This window comes from Suillus bovinus, assembly GCF_016758785.1.
Source record: "Suillus bovinus strain UH-Sbo-P2 chromosome Unknown EDB93scaffold_16, whole genome shotgun sequence".
Taxonomy (NCBI): Eukaryota; Fungi; Basidiomycota; class Agaricomycetes; order Boletales; family Suillaceae; genus Suillus; species Suillus bovinus.
In genome coordinates, this window is record NW_024542072.1 from 420050 (window position 1) to 438325 (window position 18276).

Sequence of the window (18276 nt, forward strand, 5' to 3'; positions counted from 1 at the left end):
TGTGGGAATAATTGATATTGTGGAGAATACCAAAATGGGCAATGTTTTGGGTGTTGTGGGGTAATTCCCACACTGTGGGGCCAAAAATGCAGTGTAGTATTATTGTGGGAAGTCCTGACATGAGGAATTGAGCCAGAATGAGCAGAAACATACCAAATTGAGCTGTCTGGCAAATTATCCATTGTGGGAGTGGTAATGGATAATCTGTCAAGCATCAGCAATCCATGACAAGGAAGGATAACCAGTGGTCTCTAATGAGACTTGGTTATCCATAATACTGCCAGGAGCAGGTGCTCATCTAATCCATTCTCTATCGCAGTCTGACGCAACACATCATCCATTCCTCCGTAAACCACCAATATGGTCATACCTCCCGCCCCCCGCCCGGTAGCAGTTACACGTCAACCCTCGCAACCCATCTTCCTTGGCTTTTTGCGCAAATTCCTCCTTTCCTCTCGTATGGACACAGTTTGTCCTATTCGGATAAATGAACCCCATAATCCCTTGGATGTATGTTTCTTTCATCTGTATTATTCACAGTTGACTTGATGGTTTCCTTGCAGTTCCCCGCTACAGGACCCTTGCCTCGCTCAATTGTAGATCACCACGACAATGTGAGCGAGGACCGCCATCATCACATATTCTACTTACAATTGTTTTTTAGTTTCTCCCACCCACCATTCAATCCTCTTCCCCTACTTCCACATCCATCAAATCCCTCCTACGCAGCCTGTCAACCTGGCGGCCCCTTCAGACAGGTCATGGATTGCCGGCTATCGTCGATACTCCTCTTGCACATGGTGTAGAGATATGCACAGCCCTTTTCTCTTGCTTCTCACTGCTCATACATCAATTTTTAGCAGAACGTTGCAGCAGGTGGTACACACCACAAAGATGATGAATGGATAACTGAGGAAGAGTATGTCTCTTCTCATCCTCCGCATAATCCAGATTCACAACAGCAGACAACAGCAGGGCAGAAAAAGATTGATTCAGGAGAGCATGGAAGCAATCGGTTTTGTTTTTGCTTTTAGGTTGACTTGGTGAACGGTACTGTGACGAGTCCATCGTCAACATCTCACTAATTAGAACTTGTTTGTATGCATAGTGTATCTTTACACATTGAATATCACAGTGTATCAGTGTATTTCTGTTTGCTGGTAATCTAGTACCAGAACTACACGGGACACGGCGCTACAAGTTGCCATCAACAGTATGTGTGACATCTATCTTCATTTAGCATGTATCTATGATTTCCCAAACTAATTCTGGCAACACTTTATTTCATGATTATTCTACTGTTTTTTTTTGTGCCAGACTCCGTGCGAACCCTGCTCGATGATACCCTACAAGCCTGGGGTGAGGAGCCAAACCAACCAGCACAATCTCAGGATGCGGAAGAGACAAACCTCGTGATCAGTGAAATGCTGCAAGTCACCATTGATAGTATGTGCCATCTACCTTCGCTCAGTACATGGTATCTATGATTTCCAGTGACAGTTTCTGTGTCAGGCCCACTTGATGATGCACTTCCAGCCTTGGCTGACGAATCTAGCTGCCCAGAACATGCATAGGATGCAGGAGAAAAAGACATCAATGGAGTCTAACAAATCATTATTACTGGTATGTGATATCAATCTTCGTTCAGCATGATTTACAAGACATTCATGCAACTAATCTTATTCTTGTTTCCGACAGATCCCCCCTGGCTTCCATGTGGTAATACAGACCGATGGTGTTAAATGCTGGACGAGCAACAAACCTGTACATGTAGATCAGGCTGTCATTGAATGAAACGAGTCCATACTTCTTTCAGTTGTCCTTGACGTTATCTTTCCTGCAGGCATTGAGAAAGATTCTAGGCTGTGCAAGACATCTTCTAAAGTTTGGGTTAGCATGTGTGCGTCATTTGAATTGGGTCCCATGCTGTGTCATGGAGAACTCCAATCGAGAGTACTACATGCATTGCAGGAGAATACTTGGCTTCATTTTGCATGTCATAGGACACAGCAATATGACGAACCTTTCAATTTTGCTTGTCTCATGCGTGATCGACTACTTTCCACCCTCGATATCACCCACATGGATCTTTCTCGGCATCTATTTGCACTTCTTTCTGCCTGTGAAACCGCAGTCTGTGACTTTGGCACACCTGACAAAATGATACATCTAGCAGCTGGCCTGCAATTCCACAGGGTCAATGGTATCATCAGGACATTATGGAAGGTTGACGATAGTACTTTGCAGGGCTTAGTTGAGGTATTCTACAAAAACTTGTGTGAGGATGGCACAATGAGATCCAAACGAGCTTCCTGAGTGTTGCACCGAGCGGTCCACTTGTTGGCTTGCAATCAGGACATGCCCTTAGACTGACACATAGTGTTCATGCATATCAGTATATAATCAATTTTGTGTGTACTTTTTGCTTGTTGATTAATGTGTTGATCTGACGAAGCATTCAGCCATGGTTACTAATACACATCTCCATCTTTCAGACTTTGGGACTGCATACCACCTGCCCTGTGCACCCAATGCAGACTCCTATTTAGTGATGTGCCAGGCCTGGCTTGGCCTGAAAGCCCCGGCTTTGGCTTGGCCTGGGGCGGCTTGGGCTTTCGAAAATGCCAGGCCGAAGCCGTGAGCCAAAGCCAGGCCAAGCCGTGGCTCAGCTTGGGCCCAGTCACGGCTTTGGAAGTCAAATAGATCAATATTCAATATATTATACTATCTACTAGGTCTTAGTCCATCGATTCATCATCCTCATCATCTAAGATCAGCGCATCCCAACCCTCCTCGTCATCATCTCCAACCTCACCAGTCTCTGCATCATTTTCAGAGTCATCAGCTTCAACCTCCATAAGAGATGATGGACCAGCCTTGCAGGAATAGAATGTTGTGACGTAGAAGGCATTTCATGCATTGTAATGCTTCAACAACATCATCTTTAAGTCGATTACACCGCTTACTAATTGTAATACCTTCTTGCAAGAATGCTCGTTCACTCAAGACCGACAAAGTCATGATTGACAAATAGTCCCTGGCAAGCGAGGCCCAGATTGGATATCGCTCAGCATTAATCTAAATAAAAATGACCGTCAGTGATTGTCATTTAATCCAATCAAAGCTACTTACCCCCCACCATTGTATGGTGCTCATCCCGGCTGGTAGAGCTGCTTCGATAGTCTCGATATACCCCAAAAACTCGACCCTCCATGGTTTCAATGGGTCAGCAGTAGATTCGCCTATATCTGCCTCTCTGTCATCCTCAGAATCACTTTGAACTTGTCGGATAAGCTTCTTGAGGCCGCCGACCTTGCTTTTGCTAGTTGTAAGCGGAGGTGACAAGATATTTCAATTCAACTCAGAATAGTGCACCTTGAACTTCAGGATTGTTAGGCTAAGAAAGTAATTAGTATACAGTGAATGACGTACCACTTTCTCTGCACATGCAAGGACATCATCGAGCAAACTCAATGGCCAATGCTTTTTGAAGTATGCCATTTTTATTGTCGGATCCAGTACTACACTTGCAAATGTCAGAGCGAGCCAACCAACAAAAACATATAATAACAAACACATGGCAACTATATAAGCTGGAGTGTCTGTCGTCCTGTCATAGTACTCGTCTAACTTGTTGGACGCTGCCTTGAGTGCATCAGCAAATCAACTATATTTAGATCTTTCCGCTCGTGACGTCCATGATCTGTAAAGAGTCTCCAGTGCTGGAATAGCAAGATGGAGGGTTGATCCGTGATCTGAAGAGAAGGCTTGCTGAGCAACATCAGCATACTAAGAGAAACAGGTTAGGCCGACAATCAAAAATCAATTGAACTGAACGCACCGAAAGGAGGTCTGTAAATTGCCCCGCTCGTGTCCATTCCACAGGTGACAGTTGCATATGATCAATTTTGGAGTGTTTGGTTAGATTATGTTCTTGGCAACCCATCTCATAGATGTTACAAGAACACCTAGACGCTTGGGCCCCTACTATTTTTCTCCTAATCCTCCTCGTATCAGCCCTCGCATCATACCCTTACCCCGACCTTACCCTTGTCATCCTTGTCATCCTCGCATTCCCGTTCGCCCTCTACCTGTCGCTTCAGCAGAGCCAGTACATCTGGCCGGACCCTTTCGCTGACGAAGCATACCCATGCTCCGCTTCACCACCTGACTGATCCTGTGGATAGTCCCCTTGCCCTTACCGTCTGGACGGTAACCTATGACATGATGCACAACGCATCCCCTTTACCCTATTCCCTTTCTTGATCTCTGACTCGGTGCGCAGTCGCACATGCGACTTATACTTAGATCCGCAGCTGCACGATCGTGCCTCTGCGCGTTTCACTTCTTATTTCGATCTTTAAAACTCACTTTCTTATCAAGCACGTTCTACCTCGACCGAACGTGCCTTCCTGTTATAGTTATACCCTTTACCGATTGCCTCTCCCGGTAGTACAAGTTATCACCCACTAATACGTCTCCTGTCCTCTATATAAACTCGCTACCATGTACTATATTCCCTAACTTGAATCTACTTGGTTCTTGACCTCCTACTCTCACCAGAGTGATCCTTCTGCCTCGCCAGCAGTCTATATTCTATCTTCTTATCTGCTCTTCGCGGATAAGCCTATAGTCTCGACCTTTACTCATCGACTTCGTCGACGAGCAAAGCCCCTGTTGACTAGTTGGACTTCTGTCCTTCTAATTAACGACGATCCTTACGATTAACCTTCGGGTGTCGTAAGCCTAGGCCGATATAGCTTATCGTTGTCCTGCATGATGTGGGAATCATGCATGGACATGAATACTAGGTGACCCTCAAAAGATAAAGTCTGTTAGCTTAGTCCTCAGACTAGTCAACCCATACCTTGGTTTCAAACCATGGTCCATATTTCCAGCTTTCCCCAAGTTTCATGATCTGAATACGTTTTTGATGGAAAAAGTCTAATGTGAGATGGGAATCACATTTAGACCTAGTTGATGTGAGAAGGGAAATGAAGGTTAAGGTATAGCCTTGCCTTTGGCTTATTCACTTTGGCTAGAGAAAACCATAGAGAAAAGTACAAAGCCAATAAAAAACCTATCCAAAAAGACCGTGTTTCAATTCCTGCCAACTGTCTTATTTTTGCTACCTACTTTTCTCTAGTGTTTCTTTACTTTACTTTTTCATTAGGATGCTTTGACTCACCTGACACTTCATAAAATTGTACCCATAGGGTATGATGTCATTATGATGTCATAAGACTCCACAGATACTCCTGCAGGTATTCTGTTGAAAGATATTATGTCATCAAGCTCTAGATTATTCTACTCTACAATGACATCATTCATGATGTCATTTCCTTCTAGAATATTCTGCTCCACAATGACTCACTCTGACTCACTCATGGAAGGTTCTGGAATCTTTTGCTCCACAATGATGTCACTCTTGATGTCATTATGATGTCATTACTCCACATTCCAGAATGTTCTGCTCCACAATGATGTCATAGCTCCATCTTTCACTTGTATTTTATTCTTTTATTGGGTTTGACCCAATATTTTGATTGGTCCTCCTTATTTTTTATTGTTTGTGAACCTAGGTTACTTTCCCACACAAAATGTATATAAGGAGAGCCCATTCTCCCCCAAAAAAATATGATCTCCCATTTGTAGCAATCTGCCTCTCAGATATTTCACTTGCAAAGTTAGTCCCTTTGAAGTGAGACAAGTGCAGGGAAAAGAATTCCCTTGAGATTATAAGTTTCTTACCTTAGAAACTTATTTAGTGCTATAGACCAAGTGTTCTTGGTCACATATATTGTCTTTGAGACCCCTTTGTCTCATTGCTCTGTGCCCTTTGACTAAGCGATCTTAGTCATCTATCATATTGTTGAGACCACGTCTCACTAGTTGTCCCATAGACCAAGCGATCTTGGTCAAGTTATAGTCCCCTTTGTTCAAGCGATCTTGAACATATATCGTATATTTGAGACCATTGTCTCACAGTCAGGTGTCCATAGACCAAGCGATCTTGGTCATATTTCATATATTTGAGACCACGTCTCACTAGTTCCAGTATCCAAGTCCAGAGCCTAGAAGGAGATTTCCTAGGCAAATACATTCCAGAAACCGAATTACGTGTCTAGAAGCTTATTCCTAGACAAGATATTTGAGTTTCAATAAAGAAAAGTAAAGCTCCGGCTAGGTTGATCTTGACAAAGATTAGTTTAGCGAGCCTCCCAAGAACTCACACGTTATCTACCACGAAATAGGAAAAAGTCATAGACTGTGTTAATTGAGGACTGGCAAGCAGTCTTATCCAAAGTGTAATTGTGGTGTCATTACATTTACACGACTTTATATAAGACCCTCGGTTATTAAGACATCGTCTCGCACCCGCGTGACATAAGCTACCCGATTTGGACATAGGCGTCAAATCGTACTTGCCGAAGACACGCCAAGTACGACCCCTAACCTTGGGCTAGCCCAAGGACGTCCTCGACCGTTGACGACACACGCTCTGTTTGAGCGTCGCCAACAGATACCATCCAAGTCGTAACAATAGACAAATGTGTCGACGTGCTATGATGTGCAACTAAAAACAAAAACTTGGGATGAAATAACGAGAAAAACACACCCTCTTGTTGCTTTCCACACGATTGAGCATTACATATGTCAAGGACCAGCAAACTTTCATGTCGAGTAGCAGCTGTGTTGGTGAAGACACACCAGCCTTGGTTTGAATGGCCTTGTATAACTCTTTCCGCTTGGCAGATGAACGTTCCTGAATGTGGAAATTTGTCAACAATATCAAGGATGAGATGGCCATAGTACCTTGATGCAAATACTGCGGATGAGGCCAACCTCATCCCGATCATTCTGAGATGTGTCCGGTTCGTGTGCGTGTGGATCATGAGGACTATAGTGGGGCGCTTTGCTGTATGTACTTATGAGGGTCTGTGTTCTGAGATTAATGACATGCGCTAGGCAACTATCAAGATAGTCAATGATTCCGCTACTAAAATTAAATGTAAATAGACGTACTTTATCTTGTGCGACTGCCATGGGAATTCCTTCCTGTACCTCGTCTCATACAGCTGCGAAAACTCTTGTAGCATAGTGCTATTGTTGCTCGCATTGTCACATGTAACATGCCCAAGCTTATGAGCAATACCAACACGATCCAGTACCTTGAATAAGGCACCGCCCAAGCACTTGCCATTGTGCGCATTATTCAGCTGTGTTACGACTTGGATAGTTCTTCTGTCAATGGTCAAGATAGACCAGTTGAGTTGACAGTTCTTCAATCCTCCTAGTACAAGGAGGGTTCTGGTTCAAGGGTCTTCACTAGACGAGCGTGGCAGCTTCTATCTAGGATCAGCGGTGAGTGGTTTTAGCACTTCTGCCTATCAAGGGTTCAGGCTAAGACAGTGAGTGACTGTCTTAGAATCAGGTATCAGGCTACAAGGGTGGAGACCTTGTAGATCAGGATTCAAGGGGAAAACCCAGTAGATTAAGTTAAGGAATACTACTGTTGTACATGGGGTTTATATAGTAGAAAAGGAGCGGCGCAGCCACATCAAGAAAGGTAACAAAGATAGGAAAAATAGTACAACCTATCATGATAGCAAAGATAGGTGAAACAACCATGCGGCGCATGATAGTAGCTATGTTACAATCAAGAAGAGAAGAGTGCAGACAGCCCGCTTGATAAGAGAATAGCTGAGTCTAGGTGAGTCTAGAGTCGGCGCTATGGTTACAAAAAGGAAAAATAAGTAGGGTTAAATGTTATTGTAACAAGCTGCGTGAAACCAAGCAGTGCACTTTGAGACTCCCACTGCATCGGATGGTTTTCTTCAATCCAGTGGCCCATGACAGCAAAGTACCCATTCACATTCTCAGCTTGCCATGTGTCACATGTTACATTGACGGCACCACTGACAGAGTCACTCTATAACATATATTAGAAACGGACAAGTGCTGAAAGAGATGGTACATACATTGAGTTTTGCTTTCAGCCAGGGTTAAATGAGTCTTGAAAATCCGCATGATCTCAGCGTGTGTGGCTTTACGACCCGGGATTTCGACACCTTGCATTGCACGAGAGGCTACATCAATCATCTCCTTGAACTTTGGATGTTCAAGGGCCTGTATAGGCTGCCATTACATTGTTAGGATGTAGCTTGATGATGATTACTGGACTGACCTGGTCTGTTGCGACTAGCCACTCGATAGCTGCCTTTTTAAAAAGCTTATCAGTGTATGGGATCATGCGCTCTGAAAGCTTGCGTTCCATCAGATGTGCATTGATAGTTTGCTGGGCTTGGGCAGTTTTCTCTTTCTCAGCTTTGATGTCGCCAGGGCAATTTGGAGATGAAGGTATTGGTCTTAGCCCATAGCCAATATTTTCCCTACAGATGTACATGATTAGTATTCCTGCAAGCCACTGCAATACTGATAGAAACTTGCCGCAAATTTGGCTTCTGCGTGTCGGTGCAGTGTGGTCGTCTCATTGACGATAATGCACTGACCCCTAGTAGTGTGATAATAATGAATCATTAGGACTGTACAGAATGAAATGATTGAAAACTCACAGGCAGACCTTGCATTTACGATGTTTTTTGACTGTTCCATTGGTGCCAGCACGCTCAAATGGGTTACCAAAAAATTGATCGATGTCGCGAGTCTTGTCTTCGCATGAGGGACCAGCATCGGTGACAGACTGCACGTCGATGTCGGTGAGAATTCCATCGTCATCAACTTCTTCAGCATGGTCTATTGCAGGGGCTTGTTTTCGACGGACTCGTTTGGCTGTTGCTTCCATGTGAGCAACATCACATCTTATAATGTTGGTAGACTCACGTTTAGGGTTCATCCATGCATTTTCGCGCTCACCATCCTCGGAATCTGCATCATCAAAATTATCATCCTCAACTCGTGCTCTTTTGCTGTTGTCAGGCATAGGTGCAGGTAGAACAATGTCAGGAGGAGCATTTTGCGAGGTGTGGGTGGTGTCTTCGGCAGGTCCGCTTTGCAGCCTCTGCAGCACGAAAGTCATTGATAGCTTTCATTTGGGATGGGAGGGCTGCTTTTTCTGAATGCTGTAGAAGTGCTGCTGTAGGTTTAGTTTTGCGTACTGGCCGCACCACACGAGGCTCGTCATCACTGTCTGTGTGAATTGCTCCGGTCATCAGGATTCAGAGGGCCAGATGGTATCAGGTGGGAAGACATACCAGGGCCACTACTACTACTAGCATAGTTTCAAACATCCTGTCACGGCCAGTCATTGGCCTATCAAAGGCTACAACATATGAGAGCCTGGCAAAGGAAAGTAAAGCACTGAAAATAGTAATGTTGGGCGACTCACCAGTTGTTTGAACATAACTTGTGTTATGATTGTCGTTGTCGAAGCCGGAAAAGATAACAGCGGAGACAAAAATAAACCTACATAGATACATAGAAGATCAAATCTGCGGAGTCACAAAGCCATGGCCTGGGCTGCCGGCTTGGGCTTTCAAGCAACTCAGGCCCCAAAAGCTGTGTCAGGCTGTGAATTTGGCCCGGCTTGGCTTGGCCCGGACCACGGCCTGAAGCCGGGCCATGCACATCACTACTCCTATTTGTATTCCCAATCTGTTGCCTCGAACCAGATGTGAACCATTTTGTGCTCCAAGGGTAAGAGTGAAGTCCAATGTTGTGAGATTGGTTTGAACATGAGTCGCTGCCTTCTGCACTACTGAAGTCGAGGTTTCGAAATTCTGATGTCTTCAATGCAGTGTCGCCAGTGTTATTATCAACATCTAGGACAAGAGGACAATGACTTCTACGCTGGTGGGAAAGGGATCACGTAGATACCTTGTTTCCTGCTCTTGCCCTATCGTGAAGTGCAACAGTAAGCACGTTAGATTTAATGTCTTGATTACAACCTGTGCTCAAGGATTGACTGACTTGACTTGACTGATTTTGAAATACGAAAGTATATTGCAGAGCCATCGATCGTTTTTTGCGGGATCCCTTTGTTGCAGTGGATGCAGACGCAGGTGATTATGAGATGGAGGATACGATGGTTGATAATTTTCAATTTGGTGGTGATTGTGAGCGTGTATTGTGTCGATGCGAACTCTTGACCTGATGTTTTAGTGCAGGTTTCATGCAGGTTATCGTGAATGATAGGTTCCTTCCTATTAGCTCAAGCATGGTGCATTACATACATGTTTGACGTATCAAAATTTGTTCCTGAATTTATTTGACAGAGTTGTACTAAGTACTTGGAGAATGCAGTCATCTGGGTGGGTATGGTGAGCGCATGATGTATTGGCCCAGTCACTGCAACTACACGAGGCATACACTGTTGAGCCGAAAATCTGGAGCAGGTATTCGTCATCTGATAGAATGATCAGATTTCTACAGCGCCCACAATGTTGTATTCTCACATGTTGCTGTGAAGAGACAAGTAAGTTTGAGAGTGATGATAAAAAAAGAACATGCTGTATAACGTATAGCCACGAAGAAGGGGGATATATAAGTAGAGGGTTGCCTATCAATTACGGTATCATTCCTTGTCCTTGATAACATTCGTGTAACGTGAATACCCTACACGAGCTTCCTGCATTGATTGGTCCAAACAGGGAAAGTACAGCAGCTCTCGATACTTCGACGACTCACCGAACACATCCAATCAACCGTCATGGCCTCCAGCTCGAAACGGCCTGTTATAGCAGTGAATAAATCGGTTTTGACACCGGTGATAACCTTGAAGGGACATGAACCAAAATCGTACTCCTTTGAAGATGATCCTCATCACACCGAGGTCAAATATGTTCCATACATTTCCTATTTTCCCAATGGCAAGCAAATGATTAGCGGATCAGTGGATAAGACGATTCGGCAATGGGACCTGCGGGAGGATAAGGAGATCAAGGAAGCTCAGCAAGTTTGCGAGCATGGTGTATTGGGAGTGAGGGTATCAAGGGATGGTCGATGGGTCGTCACTGCAGTTGATTGGGTGCTCAAAGTGTGCGAGGTTGAGACAGGGGTCGTGAGGATATTTGATGCAGGCGTTGGCAATCAGATCTGCCACATGGATATCTCGGCGGACAGCACGTTGCTGGTGGGTGGGTCAAGGCCCACCGATGGGACAGCGGTCACAGCGCAGATATGGAGCTTGGTCACAGGCCAAATCGTGGCTGGTCCATTCAAAGTTGGTGCCATTGATGCAGAAGTTCGACTCTCGGAAGCTGGCGGTGATATCATTGGATTCCGGGTCCAAGAAGCAATGCCTTCAGGTGTGGGACGTCCAGGCACAGAAATTGGCTGTCACTAGAGAAATGTGTAATAACCCTGTGTTTCCTTCACCGGTAATTTGGACAAAAGGGAAATCCATCATAGCCACATCCAGTCCAGATCTCACATCATATGACACAATCTATGAGTTTGACGCGTCGACGCTCAAGACTGTCGGAGATCCATTCCAAGGCCACACACGCCACATCCGCAGCCTAGCACTCTCATTTAATTGTCTTCTTCTCGCCAGTGCTTCCTACGACCGCACCATCAAGCTCTGGTCCTTTGAGTCCCGCCAACTCCTTGCCTCATTCGACGGCCAAAGCCCCTGTTCCCTTATCCTCTCACCTGACTCATGCCAACTTGCTTACACCACATTTGAAGAGCCCAACATATATGTATGAGACATTCCAGCCAACATCCTCGCTAGTATCAGACTCGCAAAAGAGGTATGTATTCACCCATTCATAGCAGTATTTTGCATACTAAAATATCTTCTAGACCAGCGGACACCTCACTAAGCTACTCAACGTACGTGATCCTGCTATTTTACTCATCTACACCACTTCATTCTCTATCCCAGTCTGACGCAACACGTCATCCCGTGCGCCGTAAACCACCAACATCGGTCATACCTCCTGCCCCCCGCCCAGTAGCAGTTACACGTCAACCCTCGCAACCCATCTTCCTCGGCTTTTTGCGCAAATTCCTCCTTTCCTCTCGTACGGACACAGTTCGTCCTATTCGGATAAATGAGCCCCGTAATCCCTTGGATGTATGTTTCTTTCATCTGTATTATTCACAGTTGACTTGATGGTTTCCTTGCAGTTCCCCGCTACAGGACCCTTGCCTCGCTCAATTGTAGATCACCACGACAATGTGAGCGAGGACCGCCATCATCACATATTCTACTTACAATTGTTTTTTAGTTTCTCCCACCCACCATTCAATCCTCTTCCCCTACTTCCACATCCATCAAATCCCTCCTACGCAGCCTGTCAACCTGGCGGCCCCTTCAGACAGGTCATGGATCGCCGGCTATCGTCGATACTCCTCTTGCACATGGTGTAGAGGTATGCGCAGTCCATTTCTCTTGCTTCTCGGTGCTCAAGCGCTCATACATCAATTTTTAGCGGAACGTTGCAGCAGGTGGCACACGCCGCAGAGATGATGAATGGATACCTGATGAAGATTATGTCTCTTCTCCTCCTTCACCTAATCCAGATTCGCAACAGCAGACCACGGCAGGGCAAGTCAATACCAGTACGGGAGAGCATGGGAGCGGTCGGTTTTGTTTTTGCTTTTAGGTTGACTTTGCAACTGGTGCCGTTTCGAGTCCATCATGGACATCTCGCTCATTAGAACCTGCTTGTATGCATAGTGTATTTTTACAGGACGTAAGGGATATCATATTGCATTTCTGTTTGCATGCAACGCAGTCTTGAGCAAGTACATCCAAAGACATCTCAGGGCGAGTCATGAGACGAACATCACATCTGAGATTTGAGCGCTTTTGAGCGTTCAAACCGATATCATTGGCTTATCTTTTAGGCAGAGCACGTCATTTCGCGTCGAACGAGTTCGACTTGAATTTCATTTTCGTCCATTTACTCGAACATATTCATATCCACCCGATACTACAAAAATACAATTGATTTTCATATGAAGTCGTGCTCATCTGACTACACGTCGCAAGATGCCCCTTCCACAAATCCTGACTTGCTTGTCGACGGTCTGTCAAGATTCCCATTTCTGTACACAGAGGCACTGTCTTTATGAGTGAATTGGGAGATATATACCTGCAAAGGCTTCAGGGGATAATGCCGCGAGTTCTCTTTATCGTTCTCACTGCCAGTAGTCGACCCATGACGGACAGTCAAAATGTGACAGTGAGAATTTTTACCCATCGCGATACGAATGATCACCATGTAGAAAGTAACAGAGATGATAGGCGTAAGCTGGTCGATCAAAGGTCAGTACATTTCGATGATGTATGTTATCGGTGAACTCACCACGTTTTCCAGATGCGATATGCCAGTAATCCTATACAAATTCAGGTCAGTATAAAAGTATGATGCCACGCACAGGCAGAAGCTCGCTTACCTGAACTCAGCAAATTAGTGGCAAGTATCGAGGCATAAAACACGAAGACCCATTCGCAAGCCGCTTGGCTGAAGACGTGTTTGGAGATGCTGGTTGTATGTGAAAGACTGTAGATCGGATATACACTAGTCGCTTTGAGACGACATCAGAGCATGCGAGTCGTTGAATATATTTGAAACCTGCGATACCGCACCAGTGTGCTGGGTAGGATCATAATCCAGACGGTTTGCCAAACGATGTAATAACGATAAATCTTGATCCATAAAGCATATCTATCAATTTCAAAACGGCAAATATGCAGTTGAACTCGCCACCACCCCATCACCGAGTAGGGTTTGCAAAACGAATATCGCGCCAGTGGTCCTATAGGTTCCTCGGGAGAAAGATGCCTTTGGCCCGTCATGGAATGTGTCGTGGCACTGCGCTAGTCCTTCAGTTTGAATAATACCCACATCCATGTGCTTGGAGGAAACATCATACAACAAGTGAAGAAGCTAACCGCAGTGCTCATTACCAACAGCAAGAGGGCCACAGCAGTGATCGGACGATTGACGTCGTACATGTGACGTTTGTATGTCAGCGCCTAGATGGTGCCAATAAACATGAGGACAGAAAAGCCTGAAGAACGCTATCTTGGTGAGTATTGGATGACGAGCACATTCGTACTGACCGTATAAAATGCCTCGCGCAATTGTAGACCATATTCTTATTCCTGTGGGAAAAAAACTTGGTAAGAAAATCACAAATCATGCGTTTAGACAAACATGCTTGGTGACTTGTGTACTGCATATAGCTCGCAGCTGCTTTCTCGGCTGTCAGTACTTACCCATTCCTGTGTGCACTTAAGATTAGATCACGATTGGACGATAAGGGAGTTCCACTGTACTGGATTGGTGTGAAGGCTTTAATATCTTGATGCAGCTTCTGATTAGTTATTAATATTAATCGTGGATTGTAGGAAGAGGGCGCTTGATGTGTAGAATATATATCCTGTAGAATAAAAGCGTTGGAAACGTTGAGTTCTAGTAAGTACTCGATTTCGCTTGAACTGACAGGTGTGCATGGCGTGCTATCGAATATGTTGTGTTGGGCGGTCTATAATTCTGGAAATTCCTCTGTAATAGTGCTTTTTGCTTCTCGAGTCTAATAGGTTGACGTCCTGGAAGGTCCAAGTGGAGATTATGGGACCAATATCACCTCCTTCCATCTCTCGTCACCCGAATCCTGTTTAACGAACTTTGTCCTCCGGTTAGGCATAACTCCGAGTTCGATATAGTCGACTTCGATGGGGTCAATCAGAACTAACGCAAAGTTTCCTCGGGCTTGTTCATAATTCTTAGCGTCATACCCTTCCTCTCCGGGTTTCGCAACTTTGACAGGCCACTTTTCCGCATCGCTGTAAGATTCCATGGGGGAACCAGGAACAGGCCGGCACCAGGATGCGCGCATGTGCGCACCGACGTTATCAAACTGCCTCTGTCGCTCCCGCTCCCAATCCCACCCCTGACTCCGGAATGCATCGTACACCTCTCCTACGCCCTCGATTCCTTTATTCTCCTGAAGTTCGGGTGAGGGGTATATAGCTGCACGCCCAGAGACGCGGAATTGCTCGTTGGTGGCTTTGATCCAAAAGAGCGCTTCTACGCGATGGTTAGGGTTGGACTCGATCTGAGTAACTTTCGGGGTACGGATGTCTGTGGTTGTGAGAAGTAGGGGTAGAGAAGGGAAGTATGGATGGATAATGTGGTCTCTGATGATGTGGCTGCGGACGTGCGGAGCAGTGTTGTTGGCGTTGGTAGTTGCGAGCTGAAAGACTGGTCCGAACGATGATATTGGCCTGTGTTTCGTTAGGATGGTTAAAAGCTCACCGTTTTTCACGCCTTCTTCACTCTGCAGAGCGAGCTTGAGAGCGTTGTGCCAGCGTGCGCTGCGAGCAGCCATGATAAATAATCCGAGTGTACTTCTGAAAGAACGGTCAAGTTAGTGACCGTGACGGTAATATCCAGCTAGGCATTGGCTAGGCAATTAATGAATTCATTTAATATTCACTTACATATGCTACAAGACTTGAACTTGAACCTTGACGACGCCAGACCTAACTTGAACCTGCAAGGACCGCCGTACGATTCGGACCAAGCCCCCTCAACTTTTCCTACATAACTTGTGGTATCTGGCAGGAGCAGCATTACGTCCTCCTACAGTTCTCACGGCTAGGACTCGGACAAGTACTGATGCATGAGCCGAGTCCCTTGCGGTGAGAATGCGCCTATCTGAAATGCATTGCCCGTCTGGCGTCTGGATCCTGTCACAAGCCCGTACTTATGATTCCTCCCTTTAATAGTGCAGGTGAGTATCGTATCTCGCTTTTATGTTGACTTATCGTATTCAAGCAGTTCTCGGGTGATCCTGAAGGGTTTACACTACTACCTAGTGATGGTGGTGCTCCAACGAGTGGTACTATTGCCAGTTACCGTCCGGTATCCACACATACTACTTTGGCCCTTGTTGGGATTATTGGAGGAATTTCTCTTGGAATTTTGGCTATCTGGCTATTGGTCATCCGCACATGCAAACGAGTCAAAGTGAACGTCGCACCCGACAGAACCTCTGAATCCTCACCTCTTCTAGTTCGATATCAAGCACCGACCAATCTTCAGGTGGGGAGCTCAATAAAATTTATCTATGCCCAGTGCACTGGACTGATTAAAGAGGATGACTAGACTTATACTGTCCCATTAGAAAACGACATATTACTTTGTTCCGTCTGTGCAAAGCTAGATTTCTACAGGATCATCCTTTATGGCATCCACGAGCTGGAGCCGATTCCGCTCGGTTTATTGTCATCTATCCTCGAAAAATCTTATCAATGCAGTTTCTGCCGCCTCATATCATTGTATGTCCGTCGAACACGGATTATGGAGGACTTTCCTCACATCGATCTCTCAGAGATTGAATGCGGGTTGTACACGATGTTTTGCGGTGCTCTTCGAAGGGGACCTTATCCCCCACTCCGTTATAGTCGCCGCCTCTGCGTCACTGGGAATGGCCTCTGGCAGACGCATCCCGCTTTCAGGGCAGCGGATTCGCTAATCATTCATCTCATGCAAGAAGATGCTTTCAAGTTTGGGAGGCCGGTCGATCTTCATGGTCGCAGGATGAAGAATACGGTGGATATCGGTCTGGTGAAGAAGTGGATCAAGTTGTGTCAGGAGAACCATGGAGATAAATGTCGGAATGTTTGGAGAATGGACAGGAACCTACCGGGGTTCGTGAGAGTGGTGGACGTAGTATCGATGGCTGTGATCCCTGCACCTTCTCACCGCTTTCGTTACATCGCGCTCAGTTACGTATGGGGAGGCAACGGCGCAGAGTATTGGACGACGAAGGATAATATAGCAAAGCGCTCCATGCCTGGCGGATTAAATGCGGCAAACCTCCCTGACACCATCACAGACTCGATTTCATTCGTTCGACAGCTTGGTGAACGTTACATATGGATCGACGCTCTATGCATCATTCAAGATGATTCGCAGGACAAGGTCAGTCAGCTGCACGCTATGGATTTGGTCTACGGCCTGTCTTATTTCACATTAATTGCTGCTGGCGGCAAAACAGCTCGAGATCCTCTTCCAGGGTGCCGTCCACGAACTAGAACACCACACATTGAAGTCGTTCAAGGACTTCATCTTTTTGTGACTCCTCCAACAATTGCAAAGGCTCTCGAACTGTCCGCTTGGATTACGCGTTGTTGGACTTATCAAGAAAGCGCGCTGTCCTGCCGAAGGATATCCTTCACTGAGCAGCAGGTCTACTTTGAGTGCCGATGTCAGGTTTTCTGCGAAAACATCGTCGCAGAAAGCAAGGCCGACTATTCCACCAGCTTTTTTAGATATCCACGAGGAGAATATTTCCCATTCTCAACCGACTCCTTCGAAAGTTACAAGCATGCCGTAGAGAGGTGTACACGACGCAATCTCACCGACGAATCAGACATTGTCGATTCTCTCACTGGAGTGACAAATGCCTTGGTGGTAGCATTTGGACTCGGCGACCCCGCGAAAGCTTTTCAATATGGAATGATGTTAACGGAGCTGCATCGCGCACTTCTCTGGCAACACGATCCATTTACACCTCGTGTTCGTCGTTCGCTTGCTGAAGGGTGTGACTCGTCTTGGCCTTCTTGGGCATGGGCGACGTGGCACGGTGCTGTTATCCACATGTCACGGGGTGTGTATAGGCAGACTCGGATTGCTAGTTATAGCAGCGAAGCGTCGGTGGATGAGACGTTTATTGATGCTTGGTACATCGTGGACCACGGTGGCGATATAGTGCTGCTCGATGTTCGGAGGGTTTCACGAGTTTATTGGATAGAGGAAGAACAGCCCCCGTATTCCTCTCCGGGAGGAATATTGGACCCAACAGAGATGCCACTGGACATTCATCGACCACTAAAACCAGGCACTCTCATTTTCCGCACGACTTCCAGCCAATTTGACATTACCAGGCGAGGTGGTGAATCAAACGGAGAATCAAGTCCTGCAGATCACTATGGTCTCTTTAATATTCTCTCCGCTACGTCTTCTCCGCCCACTTGGGTTGGTACTGTCATCCTGCCATTGAACCCTGCCCCGCCAAGTTCTATCGAGTTCATTGTGCTTTCCCGTTGTGATAGTGTTGACGGCTTGTACGATCAAGAGAGTCTTAAGGGTTACCGTGGGTGCTTACTACATGTGATGGCGGTTAGTGAGAATGAGGGCCTGATGGAACGTGTTGGGTTGGGCATCATTCATATCGTTGCCTGGGTTGCTTCAATGCCGGAGGAGAAGGTGGTGTTTCTTCGATAAAGGCTGGCAGTCGGATAGTTGAATTTGACCTCTGTTGTTTAAAGCGAGAATTCACTTTCTTAAT

The 18276-nt window shown here is 45.8% G+C and overlaps 5 protein-coding genes across 5 annotated transcripts; 3 read left to right on the forward strand and 2 right to left on the reverse strand.

Moving 5' to 3' along the window:
• Positions 1-360: 360 nt before the first annotated feature.
• Positions 361-1034, forward strand: EDB93DRAFT_1248827 (uncharacterized protein; the record flags this gene model as incomplete). Its single annotated transcript, XM_041452773.1, has 4 exons — positions 361-510; positions 564-614; positions 665-802; positions 861-1034. The coding sequence occupies 4 exons, from the start codon at positions 361-363 to the stop codon at positions 1032-1034; spliced, it is 513 nt and encodes a 170-aa protein (XP_041309418.1).
• A 919-nt stretch (positions 1035-1953) lies between these two features.
• On the forward strand, positions 1954-2277 carry EDB93DRAFT_1067402 (uncharacterized protein; the record flags this gene model as incomplete). Its single annotated transcript, XM_041444926.1, has 1 exon — positions 1954-2277. A coding segment is annotated over one exon (324 nt), but the record flags the coding sequence as incomplete, so codon positions are not given.
• Positions 2278-6452: 4175 nt separating this feature from the next.
• Positions 6453-7100, reverse strand: EDB93DRAFT_1248829 (uncharacterized protein; the record flags this gene model as incomplete). Its single annotated transcript, XM_041452774.1, has 4 exons — positions 6453-6629; positions 6674-6766; positions 6817-6973; positions 7027-7100. The coding sequence occupies 4 exons, from the start codon at positions 7098-7100 to the stop codon at positions 6453-6455; spliced, it is 501 nt and encodes a 166-aa protein (XP_041309420.1).
• A 7447-nt stretch (positions 7101-14547) lies between these two features.
• Positions 14548-15309, reverse strand: EDB93DRAFT_1102700 (pyridoxamine 5'-phosphate oxidase-domain-containing protein; the record flags this gene model as incomplete). Its single annotated transcript, XM_041447235.1, has 2 exons — positions 14548-15182; positions 15237-15309. The coding sequence occupies 2 exons, from the start codon at positions 15307-15309 to the stop codon at positions 14548-14550; spliced, it is 708 nt and encodes a 235-aa protein (XP_041309421.1).
• A 380-nt stretch (positions 15310-15689) lies between these two features.
• EDB93DRAFT_1239780 (heterokaryon incompatibility protein-domain-containing protein) lies at positions 15690-18212 on the forward strand (the record flags this gene model as incomplete). Its single annotated transcript, XM_041451677.1, has 3 exons — positions 15690-15714; positions 16108-18085; positions 18113-18212. The coding sequence occupies 3 exons, from the start codon at positions 15690-15692 to the stop codon at positions 18210-18212; spliced, it is 2103 nt and encodes a 700-aa protein (XP_041309422.1).
• Between the last annotated feature and the right edge of the window lie 64 nt (positions 18213-18276).